The sequence below is a fragment of the Hemitrygon akajei genome, chromosome 20, assembly GCF_048418815.1.
Source record: "Hemitrygon akajei chromosome 20, sHemAka1.3, whole genome shotgun sequence".
Classification (NCBI taxonomy): Eukaryota; Metazoa; Chordata; class Chondrichthyes; order Myliobatiformes; family Dasyatidae; genus Hemitrygon; species Hemitrygon akajei.
Window position 1 is genome coordinate 62,339,109 of NC_133143.1, and position 25,965 is coordinate 62,365,073.

The 25,965-nt window shown below is 40.1% G+C and overlaps 2 protein-coding genes and 1 long non-coding RNA gene across 3 annotated transcripts; 1 reads left to right on the forward strand and 2 right to left on the reverse strand.

The window, feature by feature from the left end:
* Positions 1-16,462: 16,462 nt before the first annotated feature.
* LOC140713855 (homeobox protein Hox-A1-like) lies at positions 16,463-18,940 on the reverse strand. The gene is made up of 2 exons (XM_073024457.1): positions 18,152-18,940; positions 16,463-17,743 (listed from the first exon to the last, which is right to left on the reverse strand). Exons 1-2 carry the CDS (start codon positions 18,774-18,776, stop codon positions 17,391-17,393), a joined length of 978 nt encoding a protein of 325 aa, XP_072880558.1. The 5' UTR covers positions 18,777-18,940; the 3' UTR covers positions 16,463-17,390.
* A 21-nt stretch (positions 18,941-18,961) lies between these two features.
* Positions 18,962-22,607, forward strand: LOC140713856 (uncharacterized). The gene is made up of 2 exons (XR_012095751.1): positions 18,962-19,190; positions 22,454-22,607. It is a non-coding gene; the product is annotated as an uncharacterized lncRNA (long non-coding RNA).
* Positions 21,975-25,125, reverse strand: hoxa2b (homeobox A2b). The gene is made up of 2 exons (XM_073024452.1): positions 24,420-25,125; positions 21,975-23,906 (listed from the first exon to the last, which is right to left on the reverse strand). Exons 1-2 carry the CDS (start codon positions 24,769-24,771, stop codon positions 23,167-23,169), a joined length of 1,092 nt encoding a protein of 363 aa, XP_072880553.1. The 5' UTR covers positions 24,772-25,125; the 3' UTR covers positions 21,975-23,166.
* Positions 25,126-25,965: the final 840 nt, after the last annotated feature.

Sequence of the window (25,965 nt, forward strand, 5' to 3'; positions counted from 1 at the left end):
TTTAAACCTGATTCTGTTTGTGATTGTGAGTTAGGGAACACAAAAGCATGGAGCCATGCTAGAAATGTACACAGTACGTGTTGGCTTGAGTTAAATCCCCACATTATCAGAATGATGTGGTTGCGCTGCAGAGGGTGCAGAGGAGATCTATGAGACTGTTGTAATAACTGGAATATTGTAATTCTAGCAAAGAATAGGTAAACTAGATTTGTTTTCTTTGGAAGTGTGCTGAAGGAAGGTTTAAGTGCACTAAATTATGAAATATCCAGGCAGGCTACATAAAAAGAGCTATTTCAGATTCAGATTCAGGTTTACAATACTTAACATGTGTACATTGAAACACACGGTGAACTGCATCGTTTGCATTAACCACTGACATAGCATGTCCACAATGCTCGGCAGAACAGCACAGAACACAACAAATCAGAGCAAGCAACAGAACAACTAAAGCAAAACAACCCACAAAATGCTGGAGGAAACAAGTCTCTTTACTCCCTCCCACCCACACACACACACTGACAGTCCTCCAGCTCCAGGACGTGCCTCCGGTCTCCAATCTCCAATCTCCAGTCTCCAGTCTCTAGCTTCAGCTATGGCCATAACAAGTCTCTGGTAATGAAATTCTGCCAGCAGCATCATTCCTGAGTTTGCAATGAATGACTGAAACAGTAGAAGAATGCTTAGAAAATGCTCATTGTTAGTTGTAACATGTAATACTGCATGTAGATTTTAGACTTGGCTTTTCCATTCCCTACTCTGGCTCCCGTCTTACCCCTTCTCTTCTCCTCACCTGCCCATTACCTCTCTCTAGTGACCAACTCCTTCCCTTTCTCCCATGGTCCACTCTCCTCTCCTGTCAGATTGCTTCTTCTTCAGCCTTTTACCTTTTCCACCTATCAACACCCAGCTTCTCACTTCCCCCTCACTTGGTTTCACCTATCACCTGCCAACTTGTACAGCTTCCCCTCCCCCACCTTCTTATTCTGCCTTCTTCTCTCTTGTAATCAGTTCCGAAGTTATCCATTTTCCTCATGTCAACAGTGAATCATTGGAGCCTCCCTGCCCTCTATTGTGGACCTGTACTCTTCCAGGTTGAAGAAGAGGGCGGGGAACATCATAAAGGACTCCTCCCATCCTGCGCACGGACTGTTTGATCTGCTTCCGTCTGGTAGGCGCTTCAGATCCCTCCAGACTAAGACTAATAGGCACTGGAGAAGTTTTTTCCCTACTGCGGTCACTTTGCTGAACAGTTAACTGCCGGTTAACTGTCAGCTAACTATTACTTGGATTGCACTACCTGTATGTATAACCTATATATTTTTTTTATTTATATTTATCATTATTATTGTTATGAGCAGAGAGACAACATCTGCCGGAAGTAAATTCCTTGTATGTGCACAGGTACTTGGCGATTAAAGTCTGATTCTGATTCTGATTCTGATTCTGAAGTAACAAACCTGCACAAAATGCCCTGAGTTATACTGATGCCTAACAGTCAGAGATTGCAAAGAAAGGAGATTCTGTAGATGCTGGAAATCCAGAGTAACACATGCAAAATGCTGGAGGAAATCAACAAATCAGGCAGCATCTATGGAAAGGAATAAGTAGTCGACTGTTTATTCATTTTCATAGATGCTTTCTGACCTGCTGAGTTCCTCCAGTATTTTGTGTGTGTTAGTCAAAGATTCCAGCTATGGGGTCAAATCCAGTTCAAAACTGTAGAGTGTAGATACAATACAGAAAGTTCAGAGGAGATTTACAAGGATGTTGCCTGGATTGGAGAGCATGCTGTATGAGAATAGGTTGAGTGAACGGCCTTTTCTCCTTGGAGCGAAGGAGGATGAGAGGTGGCCTGATAGAGGCGTATAAGATGATGACAGACATTGATCGTGTGGATAGCCAGAGGCTTTTTCCTAGGGCTGAAATGGCTAACATGAGGGGGCATAGTTTTAAGGTGCTTGGAAGTAGATACAAGGGGTGTCAGAGGTAAGTTTTGCACACAGAGAGTGATGGGTACATGGAATGCACTGCCAGCAACAGTGGTGGAAGCGGATACAATAGGGTCTTTTAACTGACTCTTAGATAGGTATACGGAGCTTAGAGAAATAGAGGACTATGCAGTAGGGAAACTCTAGGCATTTTCTAGAGTAGGTTACATGGTTGGCACAACATTGTAGGCTGACGGGCCTGTAATGTGCTGTGGATTTCTAGATTTCTATGTTTCAAGGCAGGTAGCTTGGATATGTGAGTGGCTGGGTGGGTTGGTGGTGGGGGATGAGGGGATGGAAAAGGAGTTTATTTTGCTATTGTAAATTTGTTTTGTTGTTATTGCTGCTTGTGAGGTTCTCCTCAACATGGTGGGCTTGCGGGCTGCCACCAGCTTACCCTTGGGTGTGCTGGTTGTTAAAACTATTGACACATTTCACTGTGTGTTTCAATGTACACATGATAAATAATTCTGAATCTGAATCTAAATCTGCAGTGAGTTTTGCTTAAATGCTGACATCATTAGATGTGCCCCTAATGCCAGGAAACTATTAGATGCACTAGCATTAAATGCACTCAAAAGAAGCCAATCAAATTTCTCAAAAGCCAAAGTGATCGCCTTCAGATTACACCTATTTTTGCAACTGAAAAGCAAACAAGGTTTCCATAGGGAAGTGTGTCAGTGTTGTAATGATGTACTGAGTATGGTCTCCATTGTCTGATGTAACTTTAGACCATAAGACCATAAAATATAGGAGCAGAATTAGGCTATTTGACCCATCAAGTCTTTCCCTTTAAGCCCCAATCTCCTGCCTTCTCCTCCTATCCCTTCATGCCCTGACTAATCAAGAACCTATCAAACTCTGCCTTAAGTATACCCAATGACTTGGCCTCCGCAGCTACTCTCTGGCTGAAGAAATCCCTCTACATCTCCATTCTGTTCTGAGGCTGTGTTCTCTGGTCTTAGACTCCCCACTATAGGAAACATCCTCTCCACATCCACTCTATCTGTGTCCTCTGGTCCTAGACTCCCCACTATAGGAAACATCCTCTCCACATCCACTCCATAAAGGCCTTCTCCTAGATGAGCTGCCAACCACAGCTGATGAGCTCCATCTGCCCAACATGACTGGTTTAAAGGCACCAGTGACCCGCCTTTGTCCCTTCTGTCAGTAGAAGCAGTTCCACGAGGTTTAGTAGTTTAGCAGCTAAGCCACACATGAAGGCCAGGAGGAGGACTTGGTTGACATAGGCTATTTGAGGCGCACGCCATTGGGAGGATTTAATAGGTAGTGGAGCTTATCCCCACTACCAACCCCAGCACTGACAACCTTAAGGAAACATTCTTAACTAATTAGAGAACCAATCTTGAAAGTTAATGAATGAATGTAGTGCTATTTTTTTAAAGCTCACGTACTGAATGCTTGCAAGTTTTTTGCCTACTAATGTCCCTCCCCATTCCAATCCTACCAAACTCCTGGCTCCTTGAGCATCCGAAAAATACAGCCAAGAATGTTGCTGGTATAGCTCAAAAACTCTATTGGGAAGGTTTAATAGGTTAGGACTTTATTCCCTGGAGCACAGAAAAATGAAGAGTGATTTGATAGAGGTATACCAAACTGAGGGGTATAGATAGGGTAAATGCAAGTGGGCTTTTTCCACTGAGGTTAGGTGAGACTAGAATTAGAGGCCATAGGTTAGGGGTGTAAGGTGAAATATTCAAGGGAAACATGAGGGGGAACTTCTTCACTCAGAGGATGTTGAAAGTGGGGAACAAGATGCCAGCAGAAGTGGTGGATGCAACACTTAAGGGAAGTTTGGACAAGTACACGGATGGGAAGGGTATGGAGGACTGTGGCTCAGGTGTGCAGGATCAGGTAGAGTAAGAGTTCAGCATGGAACAGATGTACCAAAGAACCTCTTTTTGTGCTGTAATTCTCTATGAATTTATGACTGTAACTGAGCAAGAGAATGAGGAAGAGGCAACTGGAGATCCTAGTGGACAAGGACGAGGGATAATTTGTGTCCAATGAGGAGAGGATTGTCTCTCCAAATCTCAGCCTCCAGCAGGCTGCATTGCCTTCCTCTTGATAACTCTTGTAAGCTGTCCATTCAAGGAACACAACTTGGCCCAGATTCCTTTTAAGACACCACATATATTCCTGCACCAAAATGCTACCTTGTATATCAAGAGGGCTTCCCAAGAGTCATTGGGGATATTGTTTATTTTTCTGAAGAAGAAAACTTACACAAAAAAACTTGAATCTTTTCACTCCAACGTTTTGGCATTGATGTTGAAGAATATCTGTCTCTCTTCAAAATGTATTTGTATTTCATAATCACTTATGTTGCCATCAGCAGTATGATCATATAATGTGGGTAACATTTCAATATGTTGCAGAAGTGAGGCCCTCCACTGGTTACGGTTAACCATGGATGTTGTGTTCTAGCTGTCTACATGACATGCAAGCCAAGGTAATATGATAAGGAGTGTAAGCTGTTGCCCATTCAGTAGGCTCCCCCTCTCCATGCAGCTGATGAATCCAAAGGAACTGCAGGAACCAATATAGTTTGGCACCAGCGGTATCACAGGAGTTGCCAGTCAATGTTGAACTCAACGTAGAACTGCCTCTGGGACTCCAGCTCTGTTTTTATCTTTGGGGTTTATCCCCAAAGCCTTCCCCCTGAGAGGGTGTGGCTGCAAGGCAGCCAAAGTCTGAGGTCAGAGATTTCCTTCTCCTAAATGAGCTGCTAACCACGGCTGATGAGCCCAAAGCAATTGGTTTTGAGGCACTAGAAACCTGCCTTTGCCCCTTCTCCTGTCGGTAGAACTAGCTCCACTGGGCTTAGTAGCCACATGTGATGGTCAAGGTCTGGACTTGGTTGTCAGAGACTATCTGAGATGCATGCCACTGGGAGCATTTAATAGTTAGTGGAAGCTTATCCTCATGACCTCCCCTGGCCATGACAACCTTAAGGAGTCAGTACAAAAGCTACTGGCTTGGCTGTATGTAATGTTAAATCAAGATCCCTTCTGCTCTCCCACATTGGCATAAAATATGCACGACAGCATTTGAAAGAGAACAGGGACTTTTTTTTCTTAGTGTCCTATGCAATATTTATTATGCAACCAACATTACCAGAAAGCAAATTGCCTGATTCCTATTTTATTTTTGGGGTTTTGTTGAGCACAAATGGGTTCTGCATTTCTTAGTTTACAGCTGTGATTAATTTTTAAAATGATTCTGATGGCTTCAAAACACTTTAGCATGTTATGCGATTGTGATTTGCAACATATCTTTACTTATAGCTTCTGAATTTGTTCTTAACGTGATCTATCTTTCACTTTAAATTTGCTTGTGAATACGTTTTAAAATATACCAGTCACTTTTATGAAATATTACTCTGAGGTAGACAAACAGACTTCTGCATTTTTGCCAACTGGTCCATAATAGGTAAAGGATGTATTAAATAAACTTACTGGGTTATTAGTTGCCAAGAATGACATAATGTCACATAGTACCTAATGTATCATACCTCAAAAAATACAAGGCCACAGAAGATCAGTCAGCATCAGTGAAAACACAGATAATTAACATGCTTGGATCATGTTCTTCAACAAATAATTCATCACATGTTCTTCCAAAAGTCAGATCAAAAATGCAGCATAAAATTGGCAGCTACAAAACATTTATTTGGAAATATTCTCTTTTCACTTCCAGAATTACATTCTGACCACATGCCACACATGGCCCAGATTTGGGGATTGCAGTGATTCAGAATCTATCAACAGGACCAAGGAGGCACAGCCCCAGAATAGAAGGACAATCCTTTAGAATAGAGATGATGAAGAGTTTCTTTTGCCAGGGGGTGGTGAATCTGTGTACCTCATTGCCACCAATGCCTCTGGAGGCCAAGCCATTGGGTATACTTAAAACGGAGGTTGATAGATTCTTGATCAGTAAGGGCATTGAAGTTTACAGGGAGAAGGCAAGAGAATGGAGTTGAGAGGGATAATAAATCAGATATGATTGAATGGCAATGCAGACTTGAAGGGCCGAGTCTTACAGTCTTATAGCCTAATAGTCTATCATCACTCAGAGCAACTTGGCAATTGCTGTGCATGTGTGGTTAACTTTTCCCACAGACGTGTAGCCTTCCACCTCACAGGCAATCAAGGCAGCTCGGCTAAATTGTTGAAAGATGCAGGTATTTCTGAGTTAGTCTCACTGTAAACACCTCAGGAAATGCTATACTTTGTTGCATAAGTTGAAGTACTTTTTAAATGATATACCAGACCATAATAGAGAGTGGTAGGTGCATGGAATGAACTGCTGGCAACAGTGGTGGGGGTGGATAAAATACGTACTTTTAAGAGACTCTTAGATAGGTACATGGAACTTAGAAAAATAGAGGGCTATGCAGTAGGGTAATTCTAGGCAGTTTCTAGAGTACGTTACATGGTTGGCACAATATTGTGGGCTGAAGGGCCTGTTTGTGCTGATTGTTCAATGCTCTCTAATAATAAATTCCAATTTATGGGGAACATGGTTTAAAGGTGAGAATTAAAGATGGTTGCTCATGATTATGCCATGTTTAGTTCCATTTGCAACTCCTCAGCTAATGAAGCAGACCTTGCCTACATGGAGCAAATCCTAGAAATCATTCAAGAATGGGCAATAATTAACATGTCATAAAGTGCTGGACAATGTTGAACTCCAGCAAGAGAGATTCTAACCACGTAATCTCATCATTCAATAGCATTATCCTTACCATTTCAATAGGATCAGTATGCCAGTAGCACCATTGACCAAAGCTCTGCTGGATCAGCCACATAAATATCATGTGTGGCTGCAAGAGGAGTCTGAGGCTAGAAATACTGTATCAAAGTATTTCCACATCTACAAGGCATGTGTCTTAAAGGAATACCCTTCATTTACTTACATAAGTGCAAAGTTCAAAGTTCAAAGTAAATTTAGATATCATATAAAAAGTACGTATATGTTACCATATACTACCCTGAGATACATTTTCTTGTAGGCATTCTCAGTAGGACAAAGAAATAGCATAATATCAATGAAAAACTACACACAAGTAAAGACTAGCACACAATGTGCAAAAACTAACTGTGCGGATGCAAAAAAAGCAAATAATAATAATATATAGGACAATTCATAACAGCCATCCAGATATAATATTACAGAATAAACAAGCAAGAACAAATTACTTAGTGGATATAGACATTTCAAACACACATAACATACAGAAGTCAGTAAGTGAAAAACACAAGAAATATGCTGAATTTAAAGAGGAAATTGAAAGACTATGGAAGTTGAACAGAGTATACATTGTCCCAATAGTAATATCCACAACTGGTATCATCCCAAAATGCCATTAAACAATTAGGCCTACCCAGCAATATTTATGGAAATCTTCAGAAAGCCACAATAGTAAACACCACTAGAATAGTCCAAAAGTTCCTAGCAGTTGTGAAATAAGCCTGCTTGGCTATGCCTGTACTTTAGATTTTACCAGCTTGAGCTGAGAAAAATAAATAAAACTAATAATACTAAACAAATAAATAATGCTGCAAACATAAGTTGTAAAGTCCCTGTAAGTGGGTCCATAGGTTGTGGAATCAGTTCAAAGTTCAGATGAGTGAAGTTGTCCATTCTGGTTCAGAAGCCTGATGGATACCAACTATCAAGAAATTCAGTACCATTCTGAATACTTAACGGGCTCCACAACTACCTCGCAAGACAATTATTCCCTCAGCTGTGGGTACAGAATGGCTGCATTGTGTACCATCTGCAAAATGCACTGCGATTGTTCACACAGCCTGCTCCAACAACACTCTGCACACCCATTGCACCTAGGACAAGGGGAGGAGGTGCATGGCAATGCCGACATCTGTACAGACCCCACTATGCTGACCCAGAAATATATCACTAGTCCTTCATTGATAGTGTAGGAGTGCCTTCTCCAGAAAGTCCATAGACATTCAGGAGGACAGTTCATCACTGCAATGTTCCCAGAGGCAGTTAGCAAATGCAATAAATACTTACTGCATCAACAATGCAGGGAGTCTGAACGTTCCTGTTTTCCATACTAAAAAAAATGACATTTAATTTCTAAGTTGTAACCATGAATGTGACCATCTCAAAGCATTAGAAGACTGGGATATTATTATAAAGTAGAAGAACCTTGGGCTGCTCAGCATTTAAAGAAAATGACAGATGTACTAATTCATTAAGATAGAAGGTGCCACCTCAAACCACACACCCACCAAAACGTTGACTGTTTATGCCCCTCCATAGATGCTGCCTGACCTGCTGATTTCCACCAGCATGTCGTGTGTGTTGCTCTGGATTTCCCAGATTCTGCAGAATCTCTTGTGTTCTGGCAGTACATGAAACTAGTTTTAATAAGTTTTCAGGAGGACCCTCAGGCTAGTTTGTATGTTTCTCAAGAAACCTATTGCAAACTAAGGCAAAATTAACTCTTTGCATAAATGTATTGGTGTGCGTAAAGCCAATAGAAAGAAAAATCCATGGAGTTAGTATAAGAAGCACATTTCTGTCTGTAATTCCACCCTAAATTTCAAAGTTCAAAGTACATTTATTATCAAAGTATGTGCAGGTATATGTCACCACTTACTGTACCCCCCTGAAATTCATTTTCCTGCAGGCAGTCACAGAAGAACAGAGAAGTACAATAAAATCAATGAAAACTATACTGAAGTAAAATATGGCATGCAACCAATGTGCAGAAGGAGTCTAATTGTACAAACAAAACAATAAATAGCACATCGTACTGAGAACATGAGTTGTAGAGTCCTTGAAAGTGAGTCCATAAGTTGTGGGGTCACTTCAGTGCTGAGGTGTATGAAATTATTCACTCTTGTTGAATAATTCCTGATGGTTGTAGGGTAATAACTATTCCTGAACCTGGTGGTGTGGAACCTAAGGCTCCTGTACCTTCTTCAGGCAGCTACAAGAGAGCACCGCCTGGATGGTGGAGGTCCTTGGTGATGGATGGACGCATGTGGCAGATCTATGTTAGTATTACCAGATATCAATCAACGAGCTGTAAATTCGGAATATTGCATCTAAAGTGAGCATGGGTTCTGCTGGACTATTGACAATTTTCTGAAGGTTCTTCTCCGGAGGTGATGTTATCATTAGAGCTGGAGCTTGTGCTATGATGGGTTGGCGCAAACTGAAAGAGCTTTCTCGAACATCTCCTCAGTAGGTCAGATCAAAACCATACGGTCTGCACTGGGCATGCATGCTTTAAAAAGACAAAATGACTGAGCTACTCACGGCTCACCATTCATCCCCGTTCTACCCTCCCTCCAATATTATCTGTTAATACTACAATTAAAAATGCGTGCAATTTAGTCACAGGCTCCAGTTATGTTTTGAGAAAGCAGGGTTATTATTTGCTGTAGTTTCCCATCAGCTGAACTCTAAAATCATCAACTCTTCTATGCATTTCGGTGCAGGTGCACGCTTTGCATTGATGGCAGCTCGTTCGCGCTGTCTAAGTGCAGTTTGCATATAGTATGCCTTTGAAAGTGTATCAACATATTAATGAAAGTATTATGTTCAAGATACATGTCGTCTTACTTCTGAGCGATGCATCTTGACGTGCATTTCACTTACCATATCTCCATTATGTTTTTGAATGACCTTCTTTTGGGAATTTACTGGGGTCTAGTTTCTAAGTTTACAGTCCCTACCCGGTTTTGATTTTTTTAAAATCGAAGCCGCATTTGATTTTAAATTAAAACGGGCGCATATTTGATGTACACTATGTGTCTGCAAGTTGCAACTATGTTGTGTTATTTTGTAAGTTACGTCAAACTGATTCCGAAATTAACCTCGGTTATTGTTTCCTATTTTCCTCAATGTGTAATAGATCACTGAGAGCTGAGATGCGACACGTTTTTTAAAAATAAATGTTTCTGAAGAACTATTTTTCAAGATAATTAGAATTTTTCTTTTTTTTAAAAAAAAGTTACAGTACACATTAATAATCCGGTTCAGTATTAAATCTAATGCTCCTTCTATGTAAATATCATCGATTTCTCCAAGAGCTCATTGCACAAAAAGAGCTCCTTTTTTCTCTCTCGCTCGCTATCGCCAGGTTCTGCAGCTGAACCCATTTCTGCACTAGGGAATATATGATGAAAGTGGGTCAGGATGTTCTATCAGATAATGTACACAAAACAGCACACACAAGATCTTACGCAAAGCACCACACAAGAACATCGTACATAAAACAGCACGCATAATAGAAACGATTCGCGGTAAGTATTTTCGGTATTCTCTGGCTAAACCCGACTCGCCCCGAACATTATAACTGAAGTATAAACCCAGAGGAAAAGCAAGTCCTGCGCAAGTTTAACCTGCAAGACATTATTAAGTAGGTCATGTCCCTTCGCCCTGCTTGCTTTCTCCAGTCTTCATCAACTCTGCGCCAAACAAAATTAGTCTTCCAAACAGTCAAATTCCAGAGCCAAAAGCTGCGGCCCAACCGGGTACTGAGAGGACACCTATCAAAGAATGTTCAGGTTATAACTGCGCACGAAAACATCAAATGTTTCAATTGACGAATAAAATAAAGTTAAACCTTCATTCATCACTCGAGTCTTCGTGGGAGCGGGTGGGGAAGGGATTGTTGGGGGTGGGGAAGAGGGGAGAGCTGGCGTTATCAATTACCGTCCGGTTTCAGTGTTGTATCAGAAACATTATAAAGATTGCCTTTAACGAGGGCCATTGGTAACTGATGCAGCTTACATCAACAAGAACAGCATAGAGCATAATTTTCCTCATGTAAGGGCTGGGTAACCTTTCGAAGTGGGAGAGACACTGAATTTGTACGAAGGTTTAATTTACATGTTCAGAAATGACATACTCCTATAATAGGAACGTCCTGTTTAGCACAACTTGCAAATCTACAGGTAGCATAGGACATTTAGACACACTCCGACCGACTGTGCCGACCAACAGAAACGGCATCTGCAGCATAGTTCTTGTTGGTGAATGGTGTAAAGTTGTTGCAGAAGTTTAATCTCGCTCTAGGGTTCTAACGCAGTGAAAGAAATATTAAAAGTAACACTGTTTTTAAAATACTGATTCCGTTGTCCCTTATATTCATTCAACACCAGCTAACATTGCAATTCTTGTTAGAATTCCCGAAAATGTGGGCTTTTCGTGAAATATATATTCAAAAATGTAGAATTCTCTGAACATTTCATCCTGATTTTCTTATCTTCATGCTTGCAAAATGAAATTCGTCTACTTAGATGGAAATGTTTTGATTCTGAAAGTTCACTATTGCACTTTTCCTTTCATAATGATAGTTACACCTCTGAAGTTTAGGCGTAAACATGTCTATCCCATCATTTAAGAATTGTGTTCAGCTTTCACTTCAAATTAAGTGAAAACTTGTTTGTTTCAAATGCCATCAGTGGAACGAAAAATGACTTAACTTCTTTAAAATTCGATTGTATTTACAAAATAGTAATCTTCATTTTGTAACTTTGTTCTTAGTTTTTGGTCTTAAGCGTGTAAACACCAAGGGCTTATCAGCTAGTTGCGAAGTAATCGAGAACGTCTTCAAAAGGCATGCCTTTCTTATTTTCCTTTATTAAGGACCCCCGTCACACAGGACATGCCCTCTTCTATTGCTACAGTCAAGGAGGGCGTACAGGAATCTGTAGACACATAACCAACGTTTTAAGAACAGCTTCTTCCACACCGCCATCAGATTTCTCAATAGACAATGAACACATGTAGACTAACCCACTAGTTTTCTAATTTTTTTTTGCTCTTTTTGCACTTCTTTTTTAATTTTAATAATTATACTTCTTATTGGAATTTATAGTTTTTATTATGTATTGTAATGTACTGCTGCCGAAAAACAACATATTTCACGACATATAGCAGTGGTATTAAACCTGATTCTGATTATCTGTACACCAAGGCCGATATCGATTTTATTTCTTCACACTTCCTGCTATTAAGTGGGAAAATTATGTTTAAACTATCGATCCATGCTATTGACTTTCAAAATTTTATATTAATATTACAGTGTAAGAAAAGGTCCGATCGATGATCTGTGTGTAAATATGCAAACGGACACTTGACTACATTCACAAATATTATTGTAGAATAGAATAAATGATGCACCTCGTAAGTAAAATTAAGTAAATTTATGTGAAAATTACGTGAAACTCTGAACATGGTTTTATTCATTTAAAAAATGCGTTATTACCAAGTTTGATTAAGTATTTCAACTTTTGGTTTATAATTTGTGTATATTTTCAGGCAGAGATACAAATGTGGTTGTTGAGCTTCTGTATTTTAATTTTTTATTTATTAGCATGTTGTCATTTGGTACATACTATTAAACTCTCCTATTGTTTCCAGATGTAAAATATTTGCTATCACGCGCGACCAGTTACTGCGCGGCCTCTTAAATTGATGAATCGGCCCTTAGATCCTGGAGTACGTTTGCTTAACCTTATGGGCAAAACTATCAAAAGGTCAAAACTGGGATTGTCCGGTATATAGACCCAGTTGATTATTTCGAAACAAATTACTGTTTTATAGCGTAGATTAATACTGTACAGATTGATAAGCTCATCCTTTGTTAATAAAGTGGATTTACAAATGCAAGAAGTGCGCCAAGCTCATTGATAATATCAACTGCAAACGAAGACAAGTATGATGACCTGAACAGGTATAGTCTGAAAATACTGTAGTTCAAACGAACTCTCCACCGCCCCTTCAAAAAGAATAAAGATCTCTTTAGCGGGTCGCAAAATAGCAAGAGAATATTGCTTAACCCCTGATCAAATTCACACTTTTCAGACAGTTTATATATGAACTTTAACTTGTTGATTGTTTCTGAACGTGAAGTGCGTTAAAATAGAATTTCGTCAATTTATTAAAGATGAGCTTTCAATGACTTCATTTGCCCCTGAGTTCGGTGCAGCCGTCAACACTGTGTTGCTGTTGAGGCAAGAGTCACTTCCGCCATTACTTGTGTAATTGGTACGTCAAAATATACTCGAAAGAAAATGTAGCTATTTGCTATGCAATGCTACAGGAATCATCTTTCTGTGCGATCTGAGTCGTCCAAGCGTGCCTTTCATTTGAAGCCTTTCTTCATTCAGTCAGATTGCCCTACTTAATCTATTCATTGACGACTAATAACTCGAGGGTTGAATTGACTATTTTAGAGGTCACTTACTATAGTGACAGAGATATTTCGCTATCACTAGACAATTGTATAAGCTTTCACCAAAAGCTGAATCGTTTGTTTTAACATATAGATCAAATGATTATGTTAAATATTCGGATTGAAGGTCCATTCAGTCCGTTCAATTTGTATTTCTAGGTGCTGTTGAACCCCTTCTATAAAATATATCACTCTGAGAATCCCCATTACACGAACTCAGAGCACGAAAAAGAACAAAAGTATTTTAAAAATTCTGGTGGAAATTAAACCGACACGGAAGTTCACAAATCTACAATATAGGAAAATGTTCCCAATGATTTACGTAACCATGCGTTGATATTCAGTTTTGGGGAACTTATTGTATATTGTTGTTATGGGCTTTATGAATACTAAATAATCGGAATTCCATTGCAACTTGTCATCTTTCAACGAAATAAATCGTTATATTAAAGCAATAGCTGTAGACAATGAAGTCTAGTTAGTCTTGCAATAACGGCTGACAATTTCTGTCTCAGTTCTGTCATAAAACTAAACCCTAGTATCGATTAGGACGTCAGTGTTTATAGAGAAGATTACTAAGAACGTGACCTGTCATTAGAATAGGGCAATAAAGTATAATTAAATATTCATTTATTCGGTGGTGGGGTGAACTTTGACCTCAAACAAGGATAACAATTTGCTTAATACCCTGCATTTTTCTCTGGATTCTGCGAGGGTTTTTTTAGTGTGATTATGTGTAGTTCGCTTAAACCATATCTCTGGTCTAAGATATTTGTCTGGAGTTTGATGTTTGGGCTTACTTCGGGCTACAAACAAGAGGGCTAATTTGAAAATGACCCAACACTGAATTAATTCGGCTTGAACTTTCAGTGAACTGAAGATTACACAGGGTTGAACGCGCAGAGTGGAACAGTTTCTTAGCTATAGGGTTTTCAGTCAACCTTTCACACCGAGTAAATATTGATCAGCTTTAATCTGATTGCCCTGGAGGGAAATGCGGAGTCTCTACATGGAAAAGGTAAATTCAGGAGGATGAATGTTACAATGGAATGAACGTTTGGGCCATCTCTGCCTTATCATTAGATGCTCTAACTCGTGACCGTTTTCAAACAAATCATCATCTAAGAATGCTACTGTGCTCATGACAGATCAATTCAACACACAAAAAAGTCACAAAGTACACGAATAAAGGGCACAATATCCTCGGTGTTCATCAAAAACTTGACCCCTACAAGGAAACAAAGCCCAAATTAGAAAAAGGTCATCGCTTGATCTTACGTATTAGTGGATTGAGCAGATTTAAAATGTTACGGCGAATTTATATCTTAGTTGAATATATATTCCACATCAGTTATGAATTCCACATCAAATTAAAAGAATTGTAAATCTTATGACAGAGGTATCTTATGTCTTTCAGTAAATTAGAACGTGTAGAAAAGTCATAAATCTCGGCCCGAAACCTCGATTGTTTGCCTATTTCCATGGATGTTGCCTGACCTGCTGAGTTCCTCCAGCATCTGTGTGTGTTGCTTTGGATTTTCAGCATCTGCAGAATCTCTTGTGTTTAGATTCTGCAGACAGTGGAAATCCAAGGTAACACACACAAAATACGCAAGGAACTCATGAGGTCAGGTAGCATATATGGAAAGGAATAAACAGTCGACGTTTGCTGGCTGACTTGCTATAGGCCCTCCAGCATGTTGTGCATGCAGAAACGTGTCAGCATATGACTTCATTATACGTTTTGGAGAGTTTTATTTTGTAGGGCTGGTGTTGGTTGTAACACGCTTACAGACGATTATTCTCGAGTGTACACAAAATTGATGGCATATGCATTGGCAAGAAGTCGTTAAAGTGCACACATTCCTTCGACTTTCTTTCCACAACGTGACACCGAGTGTTTAGAGTAGCGAGGGCTAAAATCTGAAGAGTGAGAAAGCAAACGGGATCAATTAGGGATTGGATTTTGCACCTATTCACCAGCAACAGATGGCCAGACATTACAGCCATGCATAATGTCCATGCAGACTTTAGGGAAAGTTTATGTAAGGGTACGTAATTATAATACGTGAACTTTCATAATATTGTGGAAACATACAAATACAGTAACTGTAAAATCTAAATTTATCTAATGAATTATCTTTCCATCTTATTTGGAGCCATCGTATTTCCTACGTTGATAAAACTTCAAAAGAATTTCGGTGGCCGTGAAGTGCTTGAAACTGTCCTAAAGTTATGAAGAGTGTTACATAAATGTAGTCTATTGCCCTTTTTCTAATATCGTTTCAATTATTCCTTTTTTTCATATTGGAATCCAGGTGCGTTCTAAAATATAAATAAAATCAGTATATTTGTATTGAACGAACATTTAGCCGGCTCATTAAATTAAGGGAACGAAAAGGTAGGTTGGCTGTCGCCTTGTGATTTTTGTACAAGTTTGTTTACTTTTGTAAACAAAACGATATTGGGCCTTTGAGTAACATATAAAGCAAGAGTTCGTTTCTTTGAAGTTCTCTTTACATCGACTCCAATCTTCCAAATGCGGGCAGCTTCATAGCAGATTTCTGCATTGATGTGGCCGACGTGCCCTAAAACACCATCGACTTTTGCTATTGACACCAAAGTGCGTCTAATCGTGTTGATTCTGAAGCAAATGCCAGTGACATTCTAGTCACGCGGCGTCCGCAGCTTGTTCCGTCAAAACAATATTTTTTAAATGGTTAAGGTTAAAAAGTTAATTCGATAATGCTGTGTTTTTATCCTGTGCGTTTTGATTAAACTGTTTTTACGTGCATGTGAAACCAGCAAAGGAATCTTGGTGCAATAATCTAAAGCTAGTTGGTGGCAGTGTTTTTTGGAAAGTGCGTTGTTTACATATATGTAAATAAGTTGTTCAAGGTGAAAAGGTCACTCTGTCGATCTGGTATGTGTGGCATTTAATGTTGATCTGAAAAGGGTCCTTTAAAGAGCCGCTGTTTTTCCTACGAGCAGAAAACGTCCCTTTTGACTTTTGATTCGGTTTGCTTGAATCGGCAAGCATTAACCTCAGTTACTTTTCCCCTCTCTCGTCATGTCTTATCAATTAAGAATCTAAAATAAATAAAATGCATGTAATGTAAAAAAAAATTGGAGAAAAGGAAAAAGAAATTTTAGAAATAGTATTACTAAGTAAGCAAGTTCAAGAAACGACAAGGAAAATGTAACATACTAGATTATAACGAAGAAACGCAGCATTTTAATAGAATTTATTATCTGGACCCGTAAGTTCTGTTCTGGATTTCAGTCTCATAAAAATCTCAGAACTGTCTGAAATCACGTGCTGATTGTATATAACATCTAGTCACAGAGAAGAACTGATAAAACTCAGTAATGTAGAAGAAGTACACACTGACAGCATTGTATCATGCAAAATTCTAGACACAAACCACAGGAGGAAAGAAAGAAACGTTCGTTTGGCTTACATTCTTAATTAACTTACTTTAACAGGTAGCTCATGACATTAAGCCCAACAAATATCTGAGTAAACGTGATCATTCTGAGGTATTTTAACAATGTGCTACTGCTGGTCTTGAGGTAACCAACTTACATTTGGAAGGGGGCGGGACATATACTTAACATCTTTCACTTTTCACATTTTACATAGCCCAGTGCAATGAAGTATACAATAACTCCTGTACATATAACCTTCCACAGTGTGGGCAGAGCATCTCTATTCACTCAGCTCCACGTTCTGCATGAACAAGAAATGCATAATTTCCACTCCAATTCATCGATTACATTTTCATATAAAATCTCTACATCTACTTCATATAGGGGCCACGTGACCCTGGCTCTCAACATGATCTTTTTTTTAGAAAATATTTGTAAAAAGATAAACTCTTGACAATATATACAGCCAGCGCAGCTTACAATATATATGCAACACGTTAAATTAAAATAGGACAATTATATTATACAGTAGTTGATTTTTTTTTCTGTGTAAACGCTTTTGAAATAGTGCATCTCTGGTTTGCTTAGAGATTGGCAGATTATTTTCCCCAACCCATAATGTTTCGTTTAGTTAGTTTCCCAGAAAAAATCATATGGAGTTACATCTTGTTTCCTTTTTAACTAAAGACAACTGGTAAAACGTTCGGTTTGGTGTTTGGAATGCCTTAGCCTGAAGTATTGAGAGTTTCTGAGGTAGATGATGAAGGGGAGGGGGTCGACGAGGCAGAGCTTGATTTGTCTGAAGCGTCTTCTGTGTTCGCTTCACTTCCAGGTGTGGCCGGAGAAGTTGAGGTAAGACCCTCTTTTTCCCGCTTTTTCTGCTTCATGCGACGGTTCTGGAACCAGATTTTTACCTGTGTTTCGTTAAGCTGGAGGGCAGCAGCAATTTCCACCCGCCTGGCCCGGGTCAGGTACTTGTTGAAGTGGAACTCTTTCTCCAGCTCCGTGAGTTGTTTGGTGGTGAAGTTGGTTCTCACCGTATTGGGCTGACCGGCAAATCCGTACTCACCAGCCTTCCCTAAACCAGTAAAAAAAAAGATCACAGAATAAATAATTAAGTCAAAGAGAAGAAAATTATAATTGCTTCTAATTTCTGGTCGAAGATTGATGCACTGATAAGCCACGTAGACACTTAAGATACGTAAGACAATTTTAGTTATTACTGCTACACATCGTCAACTAGTTGATGTTTTAAATCCACTTCGGTTGAGGTACAGAAGACATAATAGATCACAGGAAAAATAATAAAGGCAGGAGGTGAGCTCATCAGGTCATCTTTAACAATATGCAACAGAGTAAGATTCATTGTTTTCCACCAGAGCTGACAGACTTGGCAGACACTTCTCTAGCCCACTTAGCGAGAAGTTGGCTTCATATTACCTTTATCCGTAAAACAAACGATATACGCAAGGTAAATTCAGCTCACCTGTCTTTGGCGGATTCCTCTTCACTTTCATCCATTCAAAGGTCTGTGCTGGAGGAGAAGTTTCAGCTGACGGGGAGCAGCAAGCCTCCTGGTGAGAACCAGGAACGGGTGACATAGGGTGACAGCCTGTAGCGAGCACTAAACTCTGATGCTCCTGCCTGTAAGGGTGATGGGCATATTGGCCTGCTCCCACCATCCCGCCAAAGCCATGGTGCTGCGGGCTAATTGCTGAGGCGAGGTTTCCAGGATAGACGGCTGGATTGCACTGAGGATAACCTCCGTTGCCATCAGTCTCTTGGTTCAGTGAATAGTGATGACTATAGCCTGTGTTAAAGCTTTGTGCTGGGTATCCTGTCCCACAGTTAGGGTGGGCACTATAAGGAATGCCCAGGTTGTTATGTGTGTAGTTGGCATGTTGATGGTGGTGATGATGAAGGGGAGCACTTATCTGAACACCTCTGCTCACGATATAGCGCTCATCAACGTTGCTATTATTATTGCCAACGGCACAAGACTGATAAGTTGTAATTCCTTGATCTGCATGGTAACTTCTAGAAGAACAAGTCCCAGTGTCTCCGCTAATGATGGAATAGTCTAGAAAGGAGTTCATCCTTGCATTGTCCATCTGTCATGGGATAACCAGCATATAAAGTGACTGTCCACCAACCTGGATGGACCGTGCCAACTTCCCCACTTCCTCAATAGAGCTGAAAGAAAATTATATCAATATACAGTGAAGTGTGGCCACGTGACGCCGATTGGCCAATTGCGATGCTCGCTGCGAAGTTTGCATGCTCTTGGCGGTGATCGATCACTGTAGTGGCATTTAAATTACAAACGCTCTTCCATCAAGGTTGCGAACATTATTAGCCCACGAATGCATTATACTTCAAAGCATGCCCGGCAGAATGCAGCAGGAATTTATTCAAGATGCACGTACTGTTTTGCTCGGGTCTGCTACGGTATTAGTGTAAGCGCCGATCGCACGTCTACAATGGGGAGATGTCCGTCTTCTTCCGCACCGCAGCCTTGCAAACAGGTAAGGAAAGCAACTCGCTGGTAAATATTAAAACTTGGCATCTATAAACCTCTCGAGGAGGCGATCGTTTTTTTTGCCGGCCTATGGGATTAATTTTTTTCTGACCAGTGCCTCAGATATAGCAGGGTGGGAGAACAATGTTTTAATTTTGTATTAGAGCCCTGCCCTGCAATCTTAGGTCGGGAAAGTCTGTGCGAAACCTATTATGTATTACTCTGGTTCATGCACTTTAATACAGGTAACTGATGCTGTTCGATCCGTATAGGATCGACAGTGAATATTTATTATTGACTGATATTGCCCTCAGTGCTAATCCGCGAGACATAAGGACGACCTCAAAGCAGAGGGCAAAATGATTAATTGGACTGAAGGGTTTATGATGTAGATATTTATAATTAAGCTGTGTGTGATGTGGCGTCCGATTGTAAAAGGAGGCGCCATGTCTTCACTGAGCACGAATTTAACCGCAGCCTATCAAGGCCTGGCCTGCGTCTATCCTCTCTCTGCGTTCCAGCTATTGGCATGGAAATGAGCAACCCCTTCCATCGAACACAGGCTGCTGGGAGCAGCCACCCCCTCCCCTCGCGAAAGGATTACAGGCAGCCAGAGGATCTTCCTTGTATTGGCGGCCCGCCTATTTATTCTGTTTGTTGCGGGAATCAAGAGTGTACATTTTTTTAACACGCAGTTATGAATAATAACTCCACTTGGCCGTAGCATAATGCAGGCAAATGCGGTCGATTCGAAGGCGCTGCCGGCCATCTGTCAGCTTCCTGTAGAGGCCTCTCCAAGCGGAGAGGGTCGGTCAGAATTTCAGATCAATCTTTTGCGCATTACAGACCGACGTGGATCAGGTTTACAGACAATAATTTACTCGGAATAATTAATTATGTCAAGCGGCGGATTCTAATCCCACTGTAGAATTGGGGAATGACGACAGGACGAGGAAAACCGGGACCATTTCGTTACTTGCTCCAGAGCATCAGCATGGAGATTGCCAACAATGAAAGTATATGTTCCTTCAGACTTTAGGAAACATTCAATCTTTTCAAATCAATCAAACTCAGTATTATATTTACTTAGATGTGGCAGTGAGGTGGTCGTTGCTATTTACGACCTGTGTGTTTGAATATAATAAATATACGGTATTAAATGAAGAATATGATGAAAATTGTCGCATAACATTTGCCCCAAACTAAGGAATTATTATACTCAATGTTTGTAAAACAAAAATAATTCTGTAGTCTATCGATTAGCTTCAGCAAAGTTCCACTTTAAATTAAATATGGTACAAACACTGTTTAATATCGATATCGAATTATAAAGTATCGAGGAAAATACGATATACTTTGTTTCAAAGGTTATCAAAATTTCTTTTTAACTGGTTTCAATAGTACGCTTTGTTGACTCATCTTAAAATATAATCTCTCCTGTCCTGTATTCCTTTTAAAAATACACTCTTTCCCCTCACGTAATATGCGGCAATCAGAAGCTGCATTTAGACATTTTTCCGCCTTCCATGTGCTAGCAAGTTCAAACAAATGGAAAGCTTTACTGTAACAAACAGCTCCGCCATTTTTATTCTCTGGGGTTGAACAATCAGTGCAGAGGACGCTGTCTCCTCAAGTCTAAGATAGATGGATTTAAGGGAGGAAATAATGTTGTAACGCCTTATGAACGTATTGAATTCTGCAAAGAAAAGCAATTCTCCCTGACCGTGAAAGGAATATCTTGATGCAGATTTCCAAGGACCCAGTGAATAAGCAGTGAATAAGTCTCTCACCCCACCTTTCACACACACACACACACACACACACACACACACACACACACACACACACACACACACACACACACACACACACACACACACACACACACACACACACACACACACACACACACACACACACACACACACACACACACACACACCCCTCATCCCCTAAAACAAGGCCGATATTTGGATTTCAATGTAATTTGAACAGGGAAAGAGAGCCTATAATTCAGAATAAATGGGCACACTTCTCTGGTTATACTTTCAGCGAAAACAGCACATCTTCTGGTAGCCTGCCCATTATGTCGTGTTCATAGAGACGTGTTATTGACAAAGTGTCACGGTTTCCCGTGCGGTTTGCTTTTAATAGCAAAGAGCATTGTCTTCCCAATGGACAGGATACAGTAGTCTGATCATGTAACATATAAAAAAAACACTTGGACACAATGCCAGTAATAGTATGCAATAAAAATCCATTTCCGCCATTTCCCTGCTTAATGATTAAATAATTGGAACTCCAGAGTAACAGTAGCGTCGCTGTAAATCCTTAAGTAGTTTGTTCAAATTCGTGTGTGTCAGGGCAGCTGTAAGAAACTGCCGCGCTCTGTGAAAATGAATTACGACTGAACGCCTACAACTTACAAACTGACAGGGGATCCCCGACTGGCCAAATACGTAAGCTAACTTTTTTTTTTGTTATGTGCTACTGCGATTGATCCATTTCATGACATACTCATTCATAAAGGAGGGTTGATTTATGAGATTGGGAAGTATTACCTCCAGAGCGGTTCCCGTCACCGCTTATGGAAAAGCCCAACGTGCTCGGGACGCGAACACGAGCGCTGTGTATCGCCGCTCGTACACAAGTTTCTGCTGAATCGAACTAAGAATTACCACAAATTCTTTGAGGGCCGGCGTGAAGCTGGGGGTGGGAGTAAGGGGTTGTTATAGAAAAGTTAAAACAAAAAAAGGAATGGCTGCCTTTTAATCCCAGTGCACAACGAGGAAGCATTCCCACAGTTGTTTTATTGAAAGAAATACAAACGTGAAAACGAATTAGAATACGTGTCGCCTTTTATAAAATGAGGACAAAAATCAGATCATAATTACTTCAGACTTTTATCAAAATAATTTTATAAGAAAGTTGAATAGATTTTACTTACTACACTCTCTCAAAGCTTTTAAAAAGTGAATAAAATTGCACTTCGATATATTCCTCAGGAGGCGTGTAAGTTAAAAATAGTAAACTACGTGGCAATATTATGAATCCCTGAGATCTATTTTTTTTAAAAATATCAGGTTAATCGCGCATGGCGTGGTAAAACATATGGGAATCTATATTGCTGATGATGAGTGGCAGCAAGCGAGATAAGGGATAGTGGAATCGGCGCTAAAGATTAGCTACTGACATCAATAAATAAAGAGCGTTGTTTGATAACAAGTGCACATGGCCATGGACACTTAAACTTTTTTCCTTCTTTCCTAGATTTTCAGTGGTGGCTGATGTTTCCATGGGGTGAACTTAAGAAGATTTTTTTTCTCGTGAAATGTTGATTTCCATATGTGCCCGCCTGTTGGCTTTTGTACTGCTCATGAAAGTGCCAATGTTTTCTGTGATTTAATAAACGCTACGTTATTAGATTTCCCTGGTCCCTGGCTCTGTATCACAGTTTTGATAAGTTTTCAACCACAGTTTTATTCTTTCTTTTGAGCTTTACAATAAAGATACTGGATTGGGTTTTTTTTTTGCAATTAAATACTACTAAGAAGAAGTAAAGAACGAGACTGACCAGGCACTTCGATTTCATTAATGAATTTATGTCAAAAAGAAAACAAAGAATATTTATTAAGTGTAAATAGTCCTGAGAGAGAAAATGCTTCAGGGTGGCTACCTGTAGCGTATAATACTTTACTCTATCAAATTATTAATGGCAATGCACCCTAACTTAATACAAAAGTAAAAGAGGTAATAGTAGCGACTGGTCAATATCTTTAAAGTAATTTTCACGTAGACCCATGTATTGCTGAATTAGCAAATTGTGAAATAGGAGGGAAAGCCCAAATCATCTTTGCAAATTATAGGTGCTCCTCAACACATTCAAGTTATTAAAATGGGGGAAATACTGACCATTTGAAAGGAAATGAAGGGAAGGAAACGAGTTTAAAAGAAGGCATATTTTGCTTACAGCGACTGTTCATTTAGTAGTTCAAATGTTGCAAATCGATTGTAGTTAGAGTATCCGTAAAAAAGTCAAAACTGTCAGCAGAAAGATCCACAGGGCTGTCCAGGGACCCTGGTAAACTCGGCGATACTCCGTCTGAAAGCTGTAAGCAGGATTCTGTAGAAAACACATTAAAATCCTGTAAAGAAGGGACATCAAGGGCCTCTGGACTGTCATTGTTCAGGCCAGCTGCACAGTTCTGGGCCATTGTTGACAGGCAGTTTTGAACAGTGGGTGACTGTTGATGAAAATGTTTTAGATTTTTCTCATTGCTGGGTAAAGGCGAAACTGGGAAACTTTGGGATTCTCCATTGTGTAAATTCTGGGCCTGCTGTTGAGTCAGTGCATTGGTTTGAAAAGTATACCCTTCCCTATCCAAAAGAGCGCCAGTAACATTGTTGATGCCCTGCTCAAAGAGTGACTTCTCTTCGTCATCTTCAGTCTGCCCACTGTCCTCCAAATTCTTAAATTTACCATCTCCGTTTTGGTTCTCTTTGCATTGGGTCTGTCTTTTGTGCTTCATTCGTCTGTTCTGAAACCACACTTTCACTTGTCTTTCAGTCAAATCGAGCAAGGCTGCGATCTCCACCCGCCTGGGTCGACACAGATACTTGTTGAAGTGAAATTCTTTCTCCAGTTCCAAAAGCTGTGTGTTTGTATAAGCTGTCCTTAACCTCCGCGATCCCCCACCTGTATTATCCGGAATTTCACGAGTTTCTACAAATAAACGGACGCGAAAATTAATCATGAAACAGATTATAACCACTTGAACCAAAATAATATAAAACATAATCTGTCCACTGCAACAAAATGGCCGCCTGAATGCAGCAAATCCATTGTTTCAGAGTCTGCGACCGTAGCGTCTGCTTCTTTCTAAAATATTAAAGATATTGTAAAATCCACGTGTGCAGTAGCCCCAATCTTATAGCAAAGTTCGCAACAGTCTTTGCAGATTTGGTGATCTCTGTATCAGCTGCTTTACCATGAAAGCGCGCTCATCTATCACTCTTCATTACTGTCAAATATAAAAACTCTGGGATGGGGAGAGCACAGAAGGTCATTTTCTGACTAGCTCGCCAAATAAATCATTCTCCATTAAATAAGTAGGCAAAAGTGCTTCGATTTCATAATTATTACCTAGTAGCCAAAATAAAACTGATTAAACACTTCATGCAAATAAGTTAGACTAAGTTAAGACAATCATTAGAAATGAAACGTCTTTGAGCTGACCTTTTTGGGAAAGACGGGATTCTGCCGGTCCAGAAGAAGCAGGCAGGTGATTCTTCTTGGAGTTTTTTTTCTCTTTCATCCAGGGGTACTCCGGAGGTAGAGTCGCGGCTGGTAAAGGACTTGTGCCATTTGGGCTCTGTTTTGGCCGGCTTTGGCGAGGGTGACTGCTGGGATTCAGGCTAGGGATGGTTTGCTCAAAAGGAGGAGGAATCACTGTCGAGTGTGAAAGCGTCGAGTTCTTGATTGATGAACTTTGAAATGTATCACCGACAGGGGGAAAAGATGTCAGGCACTCAGCAAGCGACGGCTGACTATTGATAAAACCAATTTCTCGTTCAAATTCGTAATTCATTGCCGTCTCCACAGAACGTAGGGGGAGAAAGTTAGGTGTTAGTTATTTTTTGGGCCGTTTTAAAAAAATAAATATCGCTGCTGTTTTTTTTCTAATTCACTGATTACAGCCGTATGGGGACCGTGCTACTATTAAACTATTGAATTCATGGAGACAAGGTTGAAATTGGACCGAATTCGCTGTCACATGATTGCGTCTGCCCAATGACAATTTGGGGTTTAATCAAAAGAAGGCACTGTCTATGTGATTGATCCAAAAAGTCAGAGAGGAACGCCTCATTCTGGGCCAGCGGTGTTTTGATTTCTACTTTTTGATATCTTCCCATAATAAATGTGTAAAAGATTTCAGTTTTAAAGCTCGTGGTAATCAGTTCACACAGCCCTGCTTGTTTCTGACTGTCTCCCTCTCTGTCTCCTGCACACTTGCTGGCTCCTTTTTCTCTGTGTGTTACCGACTGTCACGAAGACGACTTGCACCTCACAAATCATCTTGCACCTAAATCTGACGCCTAGAGTCATTAACAAAGTAATCCATTAATCTTCAAAGTTTTGACATTGGACCCCAGAACCCAGCCACATAAGAAGTTACACAAGGCGAAGCTACAGCCATTTGCTTCCATGCTTTCGCTGGGAGTTCGGTCTCCCCCCCCCCCCCCCCATTATTATATTTGTACTGTACCGGATATTCTTTGAGTTTTATACGGTATGGAGGCAATAATTCACGCAGGACATCGAATGTGGTGGTGATTCTGGATACAACATTGTATGATTTTTTAATAGCCGTTTATTTATGGCCAACGAAAAAAAGGCATATTACTGAAGGTACTGTATAATCTTATTTTGTGAAATCTGTAACATCTACGGATTAGCTCTTCGTGATAGTAGGCCACTAAATTTAAATCATCCGCAAAGCACCGACACTCATGAACACTCAAGCATTCACGCAGATAAACTCGCAGGAACAGAAAAACAGATGGATAGATAGAATAAAGATATGACTTTATTTAAATGAAACGAAAGAGTTTCAGTTAAACGCGACTTTTCGTAGCATAACTGAAGCAGTAAACTGATCGTTCGCTTTCATGAACTTATCTTTAAATTATCTTTATAAAATTAGTTATACTTTAATCTAAATTGTGAAGGGCGGGTGTGGTGGTGGGGCGGGGGAGGGGATGAACGCTAAGTCACGATACAC

Excerpts from the sequence above, each read along its gene's own strand:
- LOC140713855 (XM_073024457.1), bottom strand. The coding sequence starts at position 18,776 with ATGGACAATGCAAGGATGAACTCCTTTCTAGACTATTCCATCATTAGC. Across the intron at positions 17,744-18,151 it reads GAGGAATCCGCCAAAGACAG|GGAAGGCTGGTGAGTACGGA; the intron begins GTGAGCTGAATT and ends TTACTGGTTTAG.
- hoxa2b (XM_073024452.1), bottom strand. The coding sequence starts at position 24,771 with ATGAATTACGAATTTGAACGAGAAATTGGTTTTATCAATAGTCAGCCG. Across the intron at positions 23,907-24,419 it reads ATCCCGTCTTTCCCAAAAAG|AAACTCGTGAAATTCCGGAT; the intron begins GTCAGCTCAAAG and ends GTTTATTTGTAG.